At 51.8% G+C, this 16483-nt stretch overlaps 4 protein-coding genes across 4 annotated transcripts; 3 read left to right on the forward strand and 1 right to left on the reverse strand.

The window, feature by feature from the left end:
• Positions 1-949: 949 nt before the first annotated feature.
• Positions 950-2744, forward strand: ACET3X_009322 (uncharacterized protein; the record flags this gene model as incomplete). The annotated part of the gene is made up of 3 exons (XM_069455504.1): positions 950-1110; positions 1176-1535; positions 1583-2744. The coding sequence occupies 3 exons, from the start codon at positions 950-952 to the stop codon at positions 2742-2744; spliced, it is 1683 nt and encodes a 560-aa protein (XP_069303399.1).
• A 3480-nt stretch (positions 2745-6224) lies between these two features.
• ACET3X_009323 (uncharacterized protein) lies at positions 6225-8405 on the forward strand (the record flags this gene model as incomplete). Its single annotated transcript, XM_069455505.1, has 2 exons — positions 6225-6765; positions 6814-8405. 2 exons carry the CDS (start codon positions 6225-6227, stop codon positions 8403-8405), a joined length of 2133 nt encoding a protein of 710 aa, XP_069303400.1.
• Positions 8406-9571: 1166 nt separating this feature from the next.
• ACET3X_009324 (uncharacterized protein) lies at positions 9572-10061 on the forward strand (the record flags this gene model as incomplete). The annotated part of the gene is made up of 2 exons (XM_069455506.1): positions 9572-9787; positions 9855-10061. The coding sequence occupies 2 exons, from the start codon at positions 9572-9574 to the stop codon at positions 10059-10061; spliced, it is 423 nt and encodes a 140-aa protein (XP_069303401.1).
• A 3757-nt stretch (positions 10062-13818) lies between these two features.
• On the reverse strand, positions 13819-16394 carry ACET3X_009325 (uncharacterized protein). Its single transcript, XM_069455507.1, has 5 exons — positions 15772-16394; positions 15614-15722; positions 15518-15563; positions 15248-15468; positions 13819-15192 (listed from the first exon to the last, which is right to left on the reverse strand). Exons 1-5 carry the CDS (start codon positions 15945-15947, stop codon positions 14035-14037), a joined length of 1710 nt encoding a protein of 569 aa, XP_069303402.1. The 5' UTR covers positions 15948-16394; the 3' UTR covers positions 13819-14034.
• Between the last annotated feature and the right edge of the window lie 89 nt (positions 16395-16483).

Raw genomic sequence — 16483 nt, forward strand, 5'->3', positions numbered from 1 at the left:
CGTCGCGCGTGGTAGAAGTCGTAGATGGAGTGCGTAAGCTCGGTTTCGGCTTGGTTGATCATGTCCATGCTGTACCGAACATGATACAGCGCATACCTGCTGTTTAGAGTCAGTGGGGATAACGCCGTGGCGGACGAGAGTCGCGATTACCAAGTGCTGCCACCTGCCCCACGGCATATTGCGGAAGTCGAGCCTCGAGGTCGATTCGGCGGCGGTAAGACCTGCGACATGTTGATGACTGAACCAATTCTTTGGAGAGAAGAGTACGGCTGACAATTCTCGTGGCGCTGGACGGGCCTACACAGCTGGGCAATTCACGCGTCGAGTCTCAGCTGTGGGGCTCTGCGGGGTAGCTAGCGTCCTCCGCAAAATTGGTGGCTGCTTCCCGTCTCCGCAGGGCGCGCTGGCCAGACTTGCCAGTTGAGTGCGCGCTTTTGCTAAAACTGTGCGTCTTCTTTACGCCCCAATGCTCGCTTTGGAGACATTGAATATTTTTTGTCTGAAGACGCAATCAGGCTAAACGCATCTGATATGCAGGATGACTATCCGCTGTTTGGGTCCTGCATCCTTCATACATGAAATAAGCTGCACTCTCTTTCGTCCCGGGTCGATACGTGCGTTTTTCGACAAGGAATTCTCCAACATTGGCGCACAGAAACCTATCGATTACCGGCCCCCTGTGGGGCTTCATATGAATGAGAGCTGTGCGGGGGTCGCAGAGACCACATTTTGGACACTGAACCCCCAGGAGGCGCACGCTACCCCTGGTCGATTGTAGCGGCAGTGCTCGAGGAAACTTGGGGATGCCGATCATTCATAACGGGTCCTGTCCCACGTCGTTGACATCTATAATCTGGATTCATTCGTGGGATTCCTAACATTGCTTTTTAACTTTCTCGCTACCTTTTCGGAAATTTTCTTTTAGCATTGCGCGGGAACAACCGTCACCATGGGGTTCCTCGGTATTATCGAGGATAAGCATCTTGCACATGTGCCGGCAACCGTCATCCTCAGTGAGGAACAGAATCCTATCAACGCCCCAGAAGTGGCTTCCGCGAACCTGAAGCGCGGCACTGGTAGAGATGCAGACGTTATTCTGATACCGCAACCGTATGTAGTCCCAAAGAGCAGCGTGTTCGGTTCATAGCACGTACGACATGACTGACACGACGCAGATCTGAGGACCCCAACGATCCATTGAATTGGTCATACACTAAGAAGCTGGTCATCATGATCATTGTATCATACGGCTCTGTACTCTACGCTGCCGTGCTATCTCCTCTGCTGTCACCAGCACTAGTACTCATTGCAGCAGACTATGGGAAAAGCGTCGGAGACATCACAGTCATCTCGGGATATATGCTACTGGTGACCGGAGGCGTCGGGCCTATAGTCAGTGCGTTGTCCAGGAAGTACGGAAAGCGTCCCCAACTTTTGATTGCGTCGGTTTTCGGTCTGCTTGGAACTGTAATTGGCAGTGCAGCGGACAGCTACGAGGGCCTCTTGGCTGGGCGTATCATTCAAGGCGGTTCTGTGTGCGTATAATCTCACTCCAAGGACGACCTGTGCTAACTTCTGGCAGCTCCGCTTTCGAGTCCCTCGTAGTCACTATGATTGGTGATCTCTTCTTCGTCCACCAGCGCGGCGTTTTCATGACACTCATCCAGTTCATTTTGGGCGCCGCGTCGAACTTCTCTGCCATCATTGTCGGACCTATCGCAACAAACCTCGGGTGGCGTTATCTGTTCCACATTCTGATCCCTTTCGTGACTCTCGAGGTCATACTTCTCTACTTCTTCGTCCCAGAAACCACCTACAATCGTGATCATCGGTACGACATCGACGAGCTATCCAACGACAACCTTGCAGACCTTGCAGCGGCCGAGAAGCGACACGCCGGTAACGCCGAGAAAGCCGAGAGCGACGATATCATGAAGATCGAGACCGCGAACAGCTCATCGCCTGCCATGCGCCCAAAGAAGACCTACGTACAAGAACTTGCCATCTTCACCGGGAAGTACTCCGACGATAACCTGCTGCAACTAGTCATTGCGCCTTTTGCGGTTTGCGCAAACATGGCTGTTTTATGGATGGTTGTAGTGACAGGAGGCCTCACTGCTTTCTTCGTCGCACAATCATACGTCATGGCTCAGATTTTCATGGCCCCTCCGTATCTGCTTAGCGCAGCTGGTGTTGGCTACCTCTCCTTGGGACCTTTTCTGGGTGGCCTTCTCGGATCAATCCTTCTTGGAGCGACACTCGATCCTCTTATCAAATGGTGCGCAAAGAAGAACAATGGAGTCTATGAGCCCGAGTATCGCCTACTTGCTATGATTCCGTCCGTAACGATTGTCATAGGCTTATGCCTGTTCGGTTACTTCGCCGAGGAGGGCAAATCATTTTATCTTACAGCCTTCTTCCATGGCATGGACCTCTTCGGTATCGTCATAGCCGCAATCTCTGCGTCGTCTTATGTCCTGGATTCATTCCGCGATCTCAGCTCTGAGGTCTTCATCATAAACATGGTTTTCAAGAACTTCCTGTTTTACGGCTTCTCATACTTCGTCAACGACTGGGCGGCTAGCGAGGGGCCTGCTATTGTGTTCTATGTCTTTGCCGCTATCTCTGGCGTAATGATCATCACGGCTCCCATATTCTTTTTCTGGGGTAAAGTATACAGAAGCTATTGGCATAGGCATAACTTGTTGCAGAAGTGGGGTATTGTGACTCACGCGGAGATATGAACGGTTTGCATTGTATTACTGAGACTGAGAGAGGATTCGAGGCTATGTTATCGTATAGCTCATTCAACATGGTTCATCTATCACCTATGTGCCCTCACGTCCTGCAGTATTTGATTGTATGCTCCTGAAGCTTCAGATCACTCGAACGCATCTGGAAGGGTAAAATTTCCCACAAATTCAGCTTGTTCCATCGAGTTCATGTCCCTATTTCAATGCATACAACTAGCAAAATGTATCATAATTACTTCAAGGCAAGACGAGATCATTTTGGATTCCGATGGAAGGGGTATGCGTACATCGTACACGTCATCCTCTCATTTACTGGAGCCTATTGTAATTGCCTTAGACCATTGTCCTCTAGTTCCCACATCTGAATTACCTGGCCAATACTCGTCATTATGGTTGGAGGTGATGTGGTGTCAGACATCAAACAACAGCGGAGCATATCCAGGATTAGATAGACCACTCCGCTTACAGTGTTGGCCTTGACACAGCACAACAGCGTCGACTGAGAGTTACAATCGCCGTATGAGGCTACGAGCTGCTGCTGAACGGTGAGATATAGACCCGGTCAACTGGAAATATATTAGTATGCATGCACAGCGCCATTGTACTGCGTTCGCTCGCTCCGAGGGGGTCTTTCTATTGGGCGGATGTTTCGAAACATGTTCTGCAGGTAAGATAGGATAAATTGCCGCGCTCGAGCGTAGCCGATGTGCGCATGAGTTGTGAGTTCTAATTCAGAATGGAATACTATGATCGAGCTTCAACCGGTAAGACATACCGATGTGAGTTAGGGTGGCATACTTGGAACTTGTAGCACGCGTCAGTATGTATTCGTGCGAGACATTGAACGGGATTCCATCCGACATCGCCGGTTATGAATAATTGAGTAGCCTTTCGCATAGTAAGCGACTGATATCATGCTGACTAGGCGATATGAGAAGCGATCACAGTGCCGCATCGAGGGTATGCGCGCTTGGTACGTTGAACCCATGTTGTCTGCTGCAAAGAAGTATGTTCCCGGCAAGATCTACATCGCCACACTTCTCGACGACGCTTGAAGCGCCACCAGGCCCACGAAGACGCCCAAGACATTATCCAGGCGCTTGACGTGCACACTATCCAAGGCGTCGGGCTGACTACATCGTGGCAGCTTAGCAGGTTCGATTAAAGTTGCAGCCACCAACCCCCACTTCACGTACTTGAGCGCGTAAACAGTCTGGAATTCGAGTGTACCTGAAGATCCGGCACTTTGGGTTATCGATACTCACACTAATCTGATCGCACTGGGCAAATTGAGGGTCGTAGGGCTGGCGGTTACACATCGCGTATGTACGTTGACGTGCGGGGCGACGTCCAGGACGGTCTTTGGGCGCCTAACCGTTGCAACTTGCTGGAACCTGTGTTATTTTGTTTGTATACAGAGACACAACCGACCGGTCTGGCCTTGGGTCGCAATGAGGGTCATGCAGAATGAGAAGTGTGCATGTGAGGGTATGCCTGTATCACGATAATCATCTCTTTTCCTACGATAGGTGCGCCGGACCTGCCGGACTGTGACAGCTTCGTGCTTGTTTGGCGAATCCAAGATCAACACCAAGCTGTGGTAGACTTCGAGGGTAGAGAGGGTCCACCCCTGCCTGGATATGGGACGGGAAGAAGGGTGGTCCGACCCACGCCATGCGATTAGACCCTTGACCGACTCTTTTCCATCATCTTTTCAAGCGATTTACCGAGCTTCAACGCTCGTACATGATGTAGCTCAATTCATGGTGTGAAGTGTCGGATGAATTCTTCCAACCAACGAGGGACGAGAGTAGGATCCTCAGCGGGCCATCAAAAGCTTGATTTTCGGCTAGGCTTCTTATGGATGGTCAGCGCTTAAAACCTCGATTGACGGCCAGTCAAAGCTTCGCAGTAGCAACGCACCCCGCTCCACAATCTTGCTTTTTCCCATGCATGGCTCTCGGTCTATCCGGCAAGGGCCTCAGGGCATCAGGGCATCAGGGCTTCCATCCTCCAATTCGCTCAACTCGCGGTCATGCGAACGAAAGGCCAGCCCACTCTGGTCCACCAGATGGACCCGAGCTATCGAGAAGCAAGAAACCTGAAGTCTGTGATACGGCTGCAAGATGTGTCTTGGTGCTCCTGCTAACACGGTATAGCGCTAGCTTGGTGAGCAGGATACCTAGGTATGCTCTGAGCCTACAATGACGAACTATCTGACATCAGATGCCGGGCCAGTATGAAGAGTGGATGCGACGTTCATGCGGTGCAACAACCTGAGGGCTATCTCAAGATGAAGAGCATGCAAAGACCGGCTAGAGATCGAATGGCGATGTCCGCTGCAGCCGAGAGCGCCTCCCGCTCAAAAGGGATGACCAAGGCCGGTCCGCTTCCTCGACGGACCGCCACTCGCCAGTCACAGCGCTGATCCTGCATTATGCGCAGTGCGGTGATAGCGACAAGCCCTCCGACAATCTAACATGTGTATTGCTGCAGTCCGCGAATGTGATGGCGCTTTGGCTCGTCATTTCTCTTTCGGGGCCCCTGGTTCGACTCGTTATCACGTCTTGGCCCAATAGCGTGAGTTCTGGTGAGCGGTTGAAAATCATTTTCCATTTGCTGCTACGATACGACGGGTCTTACCCTTGCGAGTCACCCGCACTCCACTTGCGCATGGAACTTAAGGAACCGGACAGCTGCTCGCGCACGATACTGAGCATAAGCATTCCGCGGTTACACACTTTGTCATTTGTTCTCCACCATCCATACCGAACATTCTTATCATATCCTGTGCTGGAGTAAGCGGTGGATAAGTTCTCGCTACCTAGGGATCTCTGCGCCACGGTACGACCACATCTCCGGATCGAGTTTCCGCTGCACCTTCGCGCGCATTGTCACAGTCAATCCTACGTCTTGGTACCCATGTAGGAACGGAGCCCCGGATGTTCATTAAGCCTCTGCTACCCCAAATCAAGATCCCTTGGTCTAGGACGCATCTCTGCCGTATTCCGGCTTCTGCTGGCAGAAGTGTTTCACGATTACCACGCCATTTGTTGCAAAAACAAACTCGACGACTACTCGGAAATGCCGGTTGTTCGGGAAGCTCTCGTGGAGCGGACGGGTGTGGCCATGGGACAGTTGGGCGTGGTAGTGTCACACGCCGAGCGAGACATTGTCGAATCGGTGTCGGCATTACTACGACGTGTAAACATACCTTTCAACAGCACAAGCCCAGCTGGATTGATAGAAGCCAACACCGTCGATCCATGGAACAAAAGCGGAAAATATGCGCTCCCATATGTCTACTTTTGCATACCTCTGCTGGTCGTCGCAGCCCTGATGCGATACTATCATCTATTCACGGATAAGATCCGGACAGCACTACACCAAGAAGAGGTATTACAGTCCTCAACGACATCCTCTCCCGACACAGATTACGAGATGTCGGTACTTGATACTGACAAGTCCACCATGAAGTTCTTTCCACGCGAAGGCCCGCTACCCAGTGTACCAAAACAACAATCTAGCGTTTCTTCTTTCGGGCCGGTCAACAACATGGTAGCGTTCTTCCGGTTCATCTTCTACCGGCCGATTCCACAGATCAGAGTCAAGAAGGGATGGAGACCAATTGTGTTCCCGTCCTTGGCTGTCATCGTAATCGTACTTTTAGCCCTGCTCCTGGGACTTCTTTACTGCACCCTCCCGCAGCCATTATTCTGGGACAGCATTGCCTATGGCTCACCTCCATTGGCAGTTCGCTCCGGTATGATGGCTGTGGCACTGATGCCATGGATCGTGGCGCTTGCGACTAAAGCGAACCTCATCTCAATGGTGACGGGCATCAGCCACGAGCGATTGAACGTGTTGCACAGATGGGCAGCGTATATCTGCCTTGTGTTGAGCATATTGCACACTGTACCCTTCTACATCACCCCAGTCTGGGAGAAGGGTGCACGCCATGCGTTCCAGCAGCTGTTCCAGCAGCAGAGCGGAATGTACATCTACGCCACTGGTATGACCTCCCCATCTAAAGACTAGATCACATACTGACAAATTCCAGGTATCGCAGCACTGGTTCCCTTGTGCTTCCTCTGCACGCATTCGATTGCGCCCCTACGCCACCGGATGTACGAATTGTTCGTGGCGCTGCACGTGCCTGTTGCCATTGTCTTCCTCGGGATGATGTTCTGGCATTGCAACAACTACCTAACATCATGGCACTACTTGCTATCCACTTTGGGCATCTGGCTCCTCTCTTACTTCATGCGGCTGTTTTATCTCAATTGGACCCGTCCAGGCCAACTGTCATGGCTTATTGGCGACGAGGCCGCCGTAACACTCATGCCAGAGAACGCTATCAAGATCACTATCCCAACCCGGATGCGGTGGAGACCTGGACAGTATGTCTATCTTCGCATGCCTGGCATCTCAGTGTTCGAAAACCACCCCTTCACCATCGCTTCATTGTGCAGTGAAGACTTTCCTTCCCAGTACGGCGAGGGCTACCGGGATATGGTCCTCGTCTTCCGACCGTTTGGTGGCTTCACAAAGAAGGTTCTTCAAAACGCTCTCGACCACGGCCCATGGCACACATATCGTGCATTTGTTGATGGTCCATATGGAGGCATGCAACGGCGCATTGAAGCTTTCGATGACGTCGTGCTCATTGCAGGAGGTAGTGGTATCACTGCCATTATCTCGCAGCTACTCTCTCTCATCAAGAAGATGCGCGATGGCAAAGCCGTTACGCGCAAAATCCATGTGATCTGGGCCCTCAAGCGCCCTGAAACCATGGAGTGGTTCAAGGAAGAATTGCGCATCTGCCGTGAATATGCGCCACCAGAGACAGTACAATGCCAATTCTACATTACCGCTGCGAAGCGAAACCTAGGCGGTGGACTTGTCAGCGCGAAAACACCCACCCGTCCAGTGTCGCTGTACTTTCACGACAAAGTCAACGATGCCTTCCAGAACATTGCCGACCACCGTCTTTCGGGTGTCTCTTCAAAGCGACACTCTGCTCTCATCCGCGACGAAGCGCAGGGAGATCCTGAGAAGGAGTCTGAGCTGCGCCGCGAGAATGAAGATAGCATCACGGCACTTCCACAGGCGCACATGGTCCCCATCAATAGGGGGCACCTCGCACCACCACGCTCGAGCTACAACAGTGGACGGAACTCTGCCGAATCAGCAGACAGCTCTAACCCCGATATGATTGCGCCTGCGCCACGTGGTCTCGCTGCTCGTCGTCAAGAGCGCAACCTCTCCCTGGACATCAATCAAGCCGTCTCTGCGGGCTCCGGCGCCATAAATCCAGACATAATTCACAATCCCACCGAAGGCGCCCAAGGCTTCGACTTTGGGTTTCCGTCAACACCCACAGAGTTCCAGAAGAACCTAATGCGCTTTGCGTTCCTGCCCGCAGCCGTCAAGAAGAAGGACGGTTGGAGCACCGAGTATGGACGTCCGGATATACCGTATCTACTCAAAGGGCTGAGCAGAACCTTTGGGCGCAGAACGTGTGTGTTTGTTTGCGGGCCTCCCACGATGCGCATTAGCGTGAGTGAGACGATTGCGCAAATGCAGAGGAGTGTTTGGAGTGACAGTGGGCGGGATGAGATTTTCCTCCACGCCGAGAACTACGCCTTGTAAGGCGTGGGTAGTACATTTCTTTCTCTTGTTTTATGCATAGCGTCGGATGGCTTGATGTTTATACCCCTTTCTCTTATTCTTTCATAGCCGTGTATCTATATGACGATCGACGATGTCAATATCGGTCGCTTCTCAGCTGCTTGGCTGAAGGCTTGGATCCACCAGTCTCCATGTCAATAAAGAAGTAAACTTCAACACCAATGTTGGAAGTGTGTTTCCGATGAACCTTGAATGGGACACAAACTTTGACGAGATATTGTGCAGGCATTGCTCGCCGTGCTTACGCCCTGTGAAACTCGTCGCGCATTTCTGCCTCGGCAAGATGGACTCGAGCGACGCCATGGAGATGTACCGCGTGCCAGACTTCCAACATGGTAGAGATTGAGGCTTGATACTTGGTGTACTCGTTCAGCGGCACATGCTTGTCACGCTCTCATTCCATTGTCACCTTCTGCATGTGGTTCGCCAACGGTCGGCCAGGAGTACCCTACCCCTCCGCACGCGAGCTGGTGGGGTCGTTATCCATCCATGGACCTCGCGGCACAACCAAGGCATCCTTGTCGTGGATTGTGGAGAGGGTGTGCTTGCGGAGACACTATCCCGCGCTCTAATGGGAACCAGAAAGTTCAGGGCGGCACAGCGCCATGGTCGTACGGATGCAAAAGCAAACCGTCGTGGTTCAGCATCATGTCGCAGTGGGTGGGCGGGCGAAGAGATGATGGGCTTGCTGACCGCCTGCTCGCCCGCTCGCTCGTTCATGGCGGCGATACGCGCTGCGTCGCGGATAGAGACATGTGCAGCGGCCGCGATACTAAACGGCGGCTGCGTACTGGCACATGGGGACGGCAGTACATAGGGCTGCAGCCGGCTAAGGGGAGATGAGGGTGTGGGATAATGGGCGTTCGCATGCCTTTGCTTTTTGGGGGGACATGCTTTTGGGCAGCCGGAATTGCCGCTTGGCGCATCTCACCCGCCCGAGCCATCTCAAACAACATCGACTTGCATATTTCCCCTTCCTCCTCCACGCAGGTCTGCTGTAACGTTTCCCAGCCTTTGTAGCCAACTAGTAACAATTGCTACGCCCAAACCCCATCCAGCCGTCGCACACGCGGAAGCCAGGGCGCAGACTTCCCGACCGACCATGTTCTTAAGATAATTATGTGCACATGTCCGCCATCCCAGTGTCTGAACTGGGCCTCAACTCGAGCGAGAGCAGATATCTCCAGCAGCAGATCGCCGCCTCACAGCAAGGCTCCAATTCGTCGCGTGCTGCCTCTCACGTCTCCAGCCAAGGCCGTCTCCTCCTGGATCCTTCTAGCTTGCAGGCGCTCAGCGCCCACTTTGACCGTCTGATGTACTCCATCCAGCAGCGCTGGCAGTATGTGAGTGTCTTTTGCCATGTCTTTGGGTAGGCGGGATTCCCCATGGTGTAGCACTGACAAAGGCCAGCTCACTCAACAGACACAAACAGCAACCCAAGTGCAGTACGACCGCGCAGGCAACGCCATGCAAATGGCTGATGCTGAAATCGCCCGCTTCCGTGCAATCCTCCACGAAATCGACGAACTACAAGTAGAATTCGACAAAGTCCGTCGCATTGGCGAGATTGTCAAAGGTTTCAAGTCGCGCGTCGACCGGCTAGATCGCCGGATATGAACACATTCCAGTGAATTGGACCGGTGTGTTCCAAGTGTCACAACCTCTTCTACACGACCCAATCTCCCTACACTCCTTTACCATCCTCGAAAAGACATACCTTGTCCCCACAGACCACACACACAATATCTACCAAGACTGGAAAGCCTCACGGCATGGAAAACACTATGGGACACCTGCGAGAACGGAAAGCCCCACGGCTAATGGCGTTTTGGTTGCGTTTTGTTGGAACTCTTGCTTTTGGGAATACCCACATCCGCTTTTACCCATGTTTCAGTTTGCTCGCTTGCGGTACCTTTCTCGCGTCGTTTGCGTAACTTTGAACAGCTTCTTTTGAACTATCACTTCTTGCTGCGAACTGGCTGTTGTACGTCATTGTGGATCGACGCTGCACGACTCGATACCCTGCTCAGCCGCAAGCTGTATGTTCCTCCCATTCGAGGCATTGCACCACACTGCTTTTGCACATCTTTACTTTCGCGCTGAGTGATGTTCGCAGTACGATCCTTTTTGAGAGAATCCTGACTAATGCTATAGGTTGTGCCTCCACTACCATCAACGTACTTTCGCGACGGCAATGAAACCTCACGCTTTCATCTTAGCTTACTCTGGTTCATGCAGCCCACATCATAGTCGCACAGGAACGCTTTCGGAGCCCGAAAAACCTTCGCGGTACGCAATACGACATGCCGTGTATGGAGTTTACCTGCGTAAATTTCCTTTCTCATTGAACCAGGCATCTGCGGCCTGCCTCGCCGTTCCACATTCGCGCTCCTAGTTCGAATGATCATATGATCCTCTCCTCTCAATCAAGTACCTGCAGGAAAACCTTGCATGTTACCCGTCGGTGTACATAGCTTGGTCATGGTATGTACATTCATAGACCGCAGATGGTGGTCCCTGACATGTGTGACCTCCAAGTCGGGTGAGCCGAGGCACAGCACAATCGCAGCTGGCAACATCAGCCTGTTCAACTACACGCATTATCAACACATTCGTCGGCCGCCTCAACTAATCATCCACTAGGTAAAAAATTCACAGATGAACAATGTTATGAGGTTAAGGGACAAGTGCTTTGGCCGCTCAAAAACCACGACCACTCCGATAATAATTCATCCGTCGTCACGCATACACGAATGTCTCTCAGGCCCCCTGCAAAAACACCACAACCCGTCTGGTCAGAACACGCTAGTCCATCTCCGATCAGTTTCATTGGCCCGGTCGCGTCTGCACATGCAGCGTGGGTAAGAGATGTACCTTGTCGTATATTTGCTACTTCAACGTTCTCTTTGTCCCGTGGGGATCTGCAGATCGAGAGGATTCAACGGTTAATACGGCGCGCTGTACTCAGGCCCATTAGCCCCCATTTGGAACCAAAAGGGGACGCCTAAATGGCGCAGCAATCAAGTTTCCATTTTCCACGCCGCCGTAGAAAAAGACTTGGCTAGGCTGTCTCATCGCATCCTATGTCCTTTCAATGTACTCCACGGCTCGTCCTCGTTTCCTGTCAAACGCCATGTTTTCGTCGTCGTTATGCCCAAAATCAATCTACGGCCAAGGAGGAATCCGCTGCGTTCGCTGGGCCGCACAGCGCAATCCCATTGGAAGTTGATTCTGGCTCTTGTGTTATTGATGCTTCTTGAAGTATACGTACACGTACGAAACTACGATGTTCCTCGCCCCTCGACACCCCTCGACGCCCCCTTCTACGCGGGATGTCAGAGCCCCGTCCTAAACACGACCGCACGCGAGTCCGCCGTACTTGTAATGCTTGCGCGCAATTCAGAAGTCAAGGGCGCAGTTTCCAGCGTTCGGAGCGTGCAAGAACAGTTCAACGATAATTTCGGGTATCCATGGGTTTTCCTAAATGATGAAGAATGGACGGAAGATTTTAAGACAAAGGTAGGCAAAGCAGTAGGAAAAGACGCAGAAGTAAAGTTTGAGGTCATTCCCAAAGAGATGTGGGGGTATCCTGAGTGGATCGACCAAGAGCGCGCACGAAGCAGCATGCAATCCATGAAGAACCGGGGCATACAATACGGAGGACAAGAAAGCTACCACCACATGTGTCGCTTTCAATCTGGGTATGCCACCCAAACCGAGCCCATCCCAAAAGCAGTGCGCTGATGAAGACCCCACAGCTTCTTCTTCGACCACCCCGCACTCCTCCCTTATAAATACTACTGGCGTGTCGAGCCCTTCATATCCTTTACATGCGCCATAACCTGTAAGTACCTTTCGAAATCGAACCTTACGTGGGACGTTTGCTAACTCTGTACACCATACACTAGACAACCACTTTGTCGAAATGACGCGCCACAAGAAACGCTACGGCTACACAACCGCACTCTGGGAACGCGGGCAAACGGTCCCTTCTCTCTTCTACAAACTCTCCCTCTTCAAGAACAAATACCGCCTCCCCACCTCCAGCCTCTGGATCGCCATGGTCGACGCAAGCTACATGCCCTGGCCCCTCCGCCGTGCACTAGCGCTACTATGGAACAGGGACGAGAGGGGGGACTTGTGGAACATGTGTCACTTTTGGTCGAACTTTGAGATTGCGGATATGGACTTCTTCCGTGGAGGTGCGTATCGTGCCATCTTTGAGTATCTGGACCGTAACGGCGGGTTCTATTATGAGAGGTGGGGTGATGCACCCGTGCATTCATTGGCTGCTGCCATGTTGTTGCAGCCGGAGGAGTTGCATCATTTTAGTGATTGGGGGTATGTGCATGATGGGTTGCAGGTTTGTACGTACGCCAGTACAGAGCAGGAGAGGATGAGAGGGGTGAGCGTACCGAAAATCTCGGGGCCTCCTGGGGAATCGAGGGAAGAGTTGGGTTGCAATTGCAAATGTGATAACGCGGTTAGGGTTGTGGAACCGGTTTGTTTGAATAGGATAGGATTGACTACTGGCTAGTCATGGGATTCCGCAAGCAGTAAAGGTTGAACATGCTTGACCTGGAAATACATGCAAGCTCTTACACCTTGTGTTCTACTGCGGCTGTCTTCATGACAAAGTCCACTCGAGATCCACGTTCCCACCTGCCTTCACCACCTCTTCGGTGATGTCGTTCATGTTGATAACGAGCTGGCTCCCAAACGTGATCCATTCTTCAGCCCCACGCACACGAGCCCGATGACGTCCATCAGAATATCCACCAGCAATTTCCATTCCGTTGATGACCATGTCGAAATCCCTGCCGATGATGTGAATGCCCTTGACGACAGTGCCTTCACTGTAAGTATCCTGAGATGGGCGCTTGACTGCAATGGATCAGCAGCCTGTCCTTTGTAACCAGAAAATACGTACATCTAATTGTTTTCTGCGCGATATTGACTTCATGGTCGATTGCGAGCTTGGCGTTGATTTTCTTCAGCTTCTCGGTTTCCCGCTTGTATGCAACCAGTGTCCTTGAAATCTTGTAGATAACGATGGTTACGACAATTAAAACCTCATATTTCTTGGGGTGTAAAAGGCCGGTGAGGAAATCGCGGACGAGATCCAGGAGCCATAGGAAAAGCCGAACAATGATCATCGTCATGTATGATAGTACATTGTACGGTCCAAACATTTCGAGCGATGTTGATTGAGGTGGTTGCTGTGATATTTCGGTTTTTGTAGGGAGAGAAGGGAATGTGTACTTGTTAGTCGCAGTTGAAGGAAGTGAGAGTGGCGATTACGGAGACTAGCTATCGAGCGCTGGCCGCGCGTTTTTCCCTTCACTTGCGTAAAAATCTGATCAAACCCATGCTTGGCATATATAGATTGTTAGCATGCTGGTAACTGGTAGGGCTTTCACATGGTGGCTACAGGAAAATGCACGGACTACACATTCACCAACGATCTCAGTGCCTGGAAATAGACGTTTACATGAAAACCAGAATCGAGTGTCTCTTTCTTACATCGCCCTGATTCACCACGAAAGAAAGCGACGTGGAGTCGACATATTAGACGGTAATGTTTTGTCGCTCAGTATTTTCGTGCTCTTCCTTCCTTGAACGCCCCAGGATCATGCAACAGCATATTGCGTACATCCTCCATATTGAAGCCTTTATGTTTCTCGATGCACGCTTCCATACACCGAAGTACCTTTCTCGGCCATTCCACATACTGAGCCCACTCTCCACTCTCATCGTCATCTATGGCGGCCATGATGCGAGCGGACCATTGGATAGTCGCCCTCGTAGGGGTTGTCAATGCGTTCCTAGGCGCCGATAGCGGCGCGAGAATAAAACGTATGGCGCAAAAGTGCGCCATGACGACGTTGCCGAGTTGGTTTGTGGGATCAAAGACATGCATGAGTCCGTCATGCGGCCATGTAGCGAAGATGGTCAGGATAGCCATGATGGCTATAAAGGACTGGAGCGGGTATGGAGCGCCTGGCGGAGCGGTTGTGAGATTTTCCCAGTCGATTTTGTCGAACACCACGCCAAGGTCTCCTGGTAAGATCGGGTTGGCGAACGCGTAGAGATCGGAATGTGAGTTGGGCCCCGAAGCCATTTGTGGCAGAGTGCGTGCTTTTGTAAAACCCGGTACAGAATGTGTACCTGATATTGCAGTTGTGTCGTTCTCATCATCATATTCAGTGGTCGAATCAAAAGCGTCCCTCAGTTCTGGCCTCTCTACTTCTGAGACCAGGAGACATTGAACCGTTTCGATGAGCTGTCCGACAATGGCCTTCTCGATGGCATGTGCAGCGGGCCCGGTCATCAGGCTAGAGAATCCCTTTATCGACAGCAGAGCTTCGCGTAGAAGTTCCTGATCCACTACGGGAAAATTGCAAAACGTTGTGTCCATACGTATCATGCCCAAGGTTTTCTGATCGGAGAAAGGACCAGGGAAGCCTTGGCCTAGGATTAGCTGGGACAGAAACGAGCATCCTCGTAGAGACAAGAAATGCTCCAGAAAGCCATCTTCCATGTAGCTGGATTGAAAGCACAGTAAGTAAGATGTGGCAAGCATGATATGTGATTCTTCAGGAGTTGGAGGCCATCGAGAGAAGGAGTCCTCGAGTCCAACGATTGCTTTTTGTCGGTGTTGCAGTGCAAGACTAGTTTTGGGGTTGTCGACTTGTATGGCAAGATGAGATCCAGCTAAAGCGAGCATAGCATCCATGAGATATGAATACTGAGTAGTCAGTGATGACCGACGTGTTGTATCGGCAGAGGAAGGGACCACATACTTGATTAGCTTTTATGGGAACATCTTTAACCCAAATGTCATTCCAATCGTGCGGAATGCAAGGATGCGCTGAGATGAGATAGTGGTGGAACAACTGCATATCATCTGAACTGTAGACGGTAGGTGTTTCTGAGAGTCTGACTATCTGGCGCGGACTCGGCGTTTCTGTTGGTATATAGTCTCGTCGCGCGTGTTTGAATACATCCGGATACCTACAGACCACTTGAACAGTTGGTAAGATGTGGTATACAGCGCATAATTCGGTACTCACGTCCGCGCTTATCGCAATTCGTACATGACGGCCATGTCTCTGGGCACTTGACGGAGTTTAGTGACATGGTAAGACATGACAACACTGTTGCAGTACCTTGATCTTGCGGCGCTTGCATGGGATGCAGCCCAGACGACTTTTGGTGTGCCCGCGTCGCTGTCGTAACCCTCCTAGTGCCGCCGTGTCGCCGCTAGATACAGTGGTGCTGCTGGATATGAGCATGATGAAACACTCTGGATCGTACGAGGGACTACCATGGGCCAGAATCGTTCAGATTATCTGTCTTGGGCTGTATGGCTTGCTTGCATGCTTGTGCCTGCTGTTCCGTTTGCGGAACTATGGGTGCTTTGGGATGGCCAGCTGGAACACTGGACTCAAGGAAGTCGCCTATGCGGTCCAGCACCATGTAGCCATCGAACAAATCGTCCATGATTGAGAGTACGTCAGGCAATGAGATGGGGATGATACTGCCAGATCTGGCCCGCCAAGTCAGCGGTGGTGTTGTTCCATGGATTGCGATAACGCCAAGCTGTCAAGCTGTCATCGCTGGAGGCCTAGGTATGCAGCCTGAAAGTCGGCAGGTCGGCGTCAGTGGCGCAGTATCCGAGCCTACAAAGACGCGAACCGCTAGGAAAGTCTACTAATTCATGTGCGTACATATCTTGACCGTTAGCACATGGGAGACGGAGGCGCGGATAGAGAGGAAGAAGCATCTGCTTTCTCGAAGGGTGACTAGTCCTGTCTTGGTCATGAGGGTACTAGGCAGTCGGTGTGTCGCGTGAGAAGGCCGCGTCGCACCCAAGAAGCGCAATCTCGGTAAGCATCGATCCGTGTCAGAATTCCCGCTCGCGGAAACGAACTGGGAGCAAATGTCGAGATGAGATTGAGTGGTTGCGTGAGAAAAGTGGTGCAGTTGGGTGGGCAAACGTGACTGGGCAGAGAGGGTTGGATGGGTTTCTCCGCTGT

This window comes from Alternaria dauci, chromosome 9 (assembly GCF_042100115.1).
Source record: "Alternaria dauci strain A2016 chromosome 9, whole genome shotgun sequence".
Lineage (NCBI taxonomy): Eukaryota > Fungi > Ascomycota > Dothideomycetes > Pleosporales > Pleosporaceae > Alternaria > Alternaria dauci.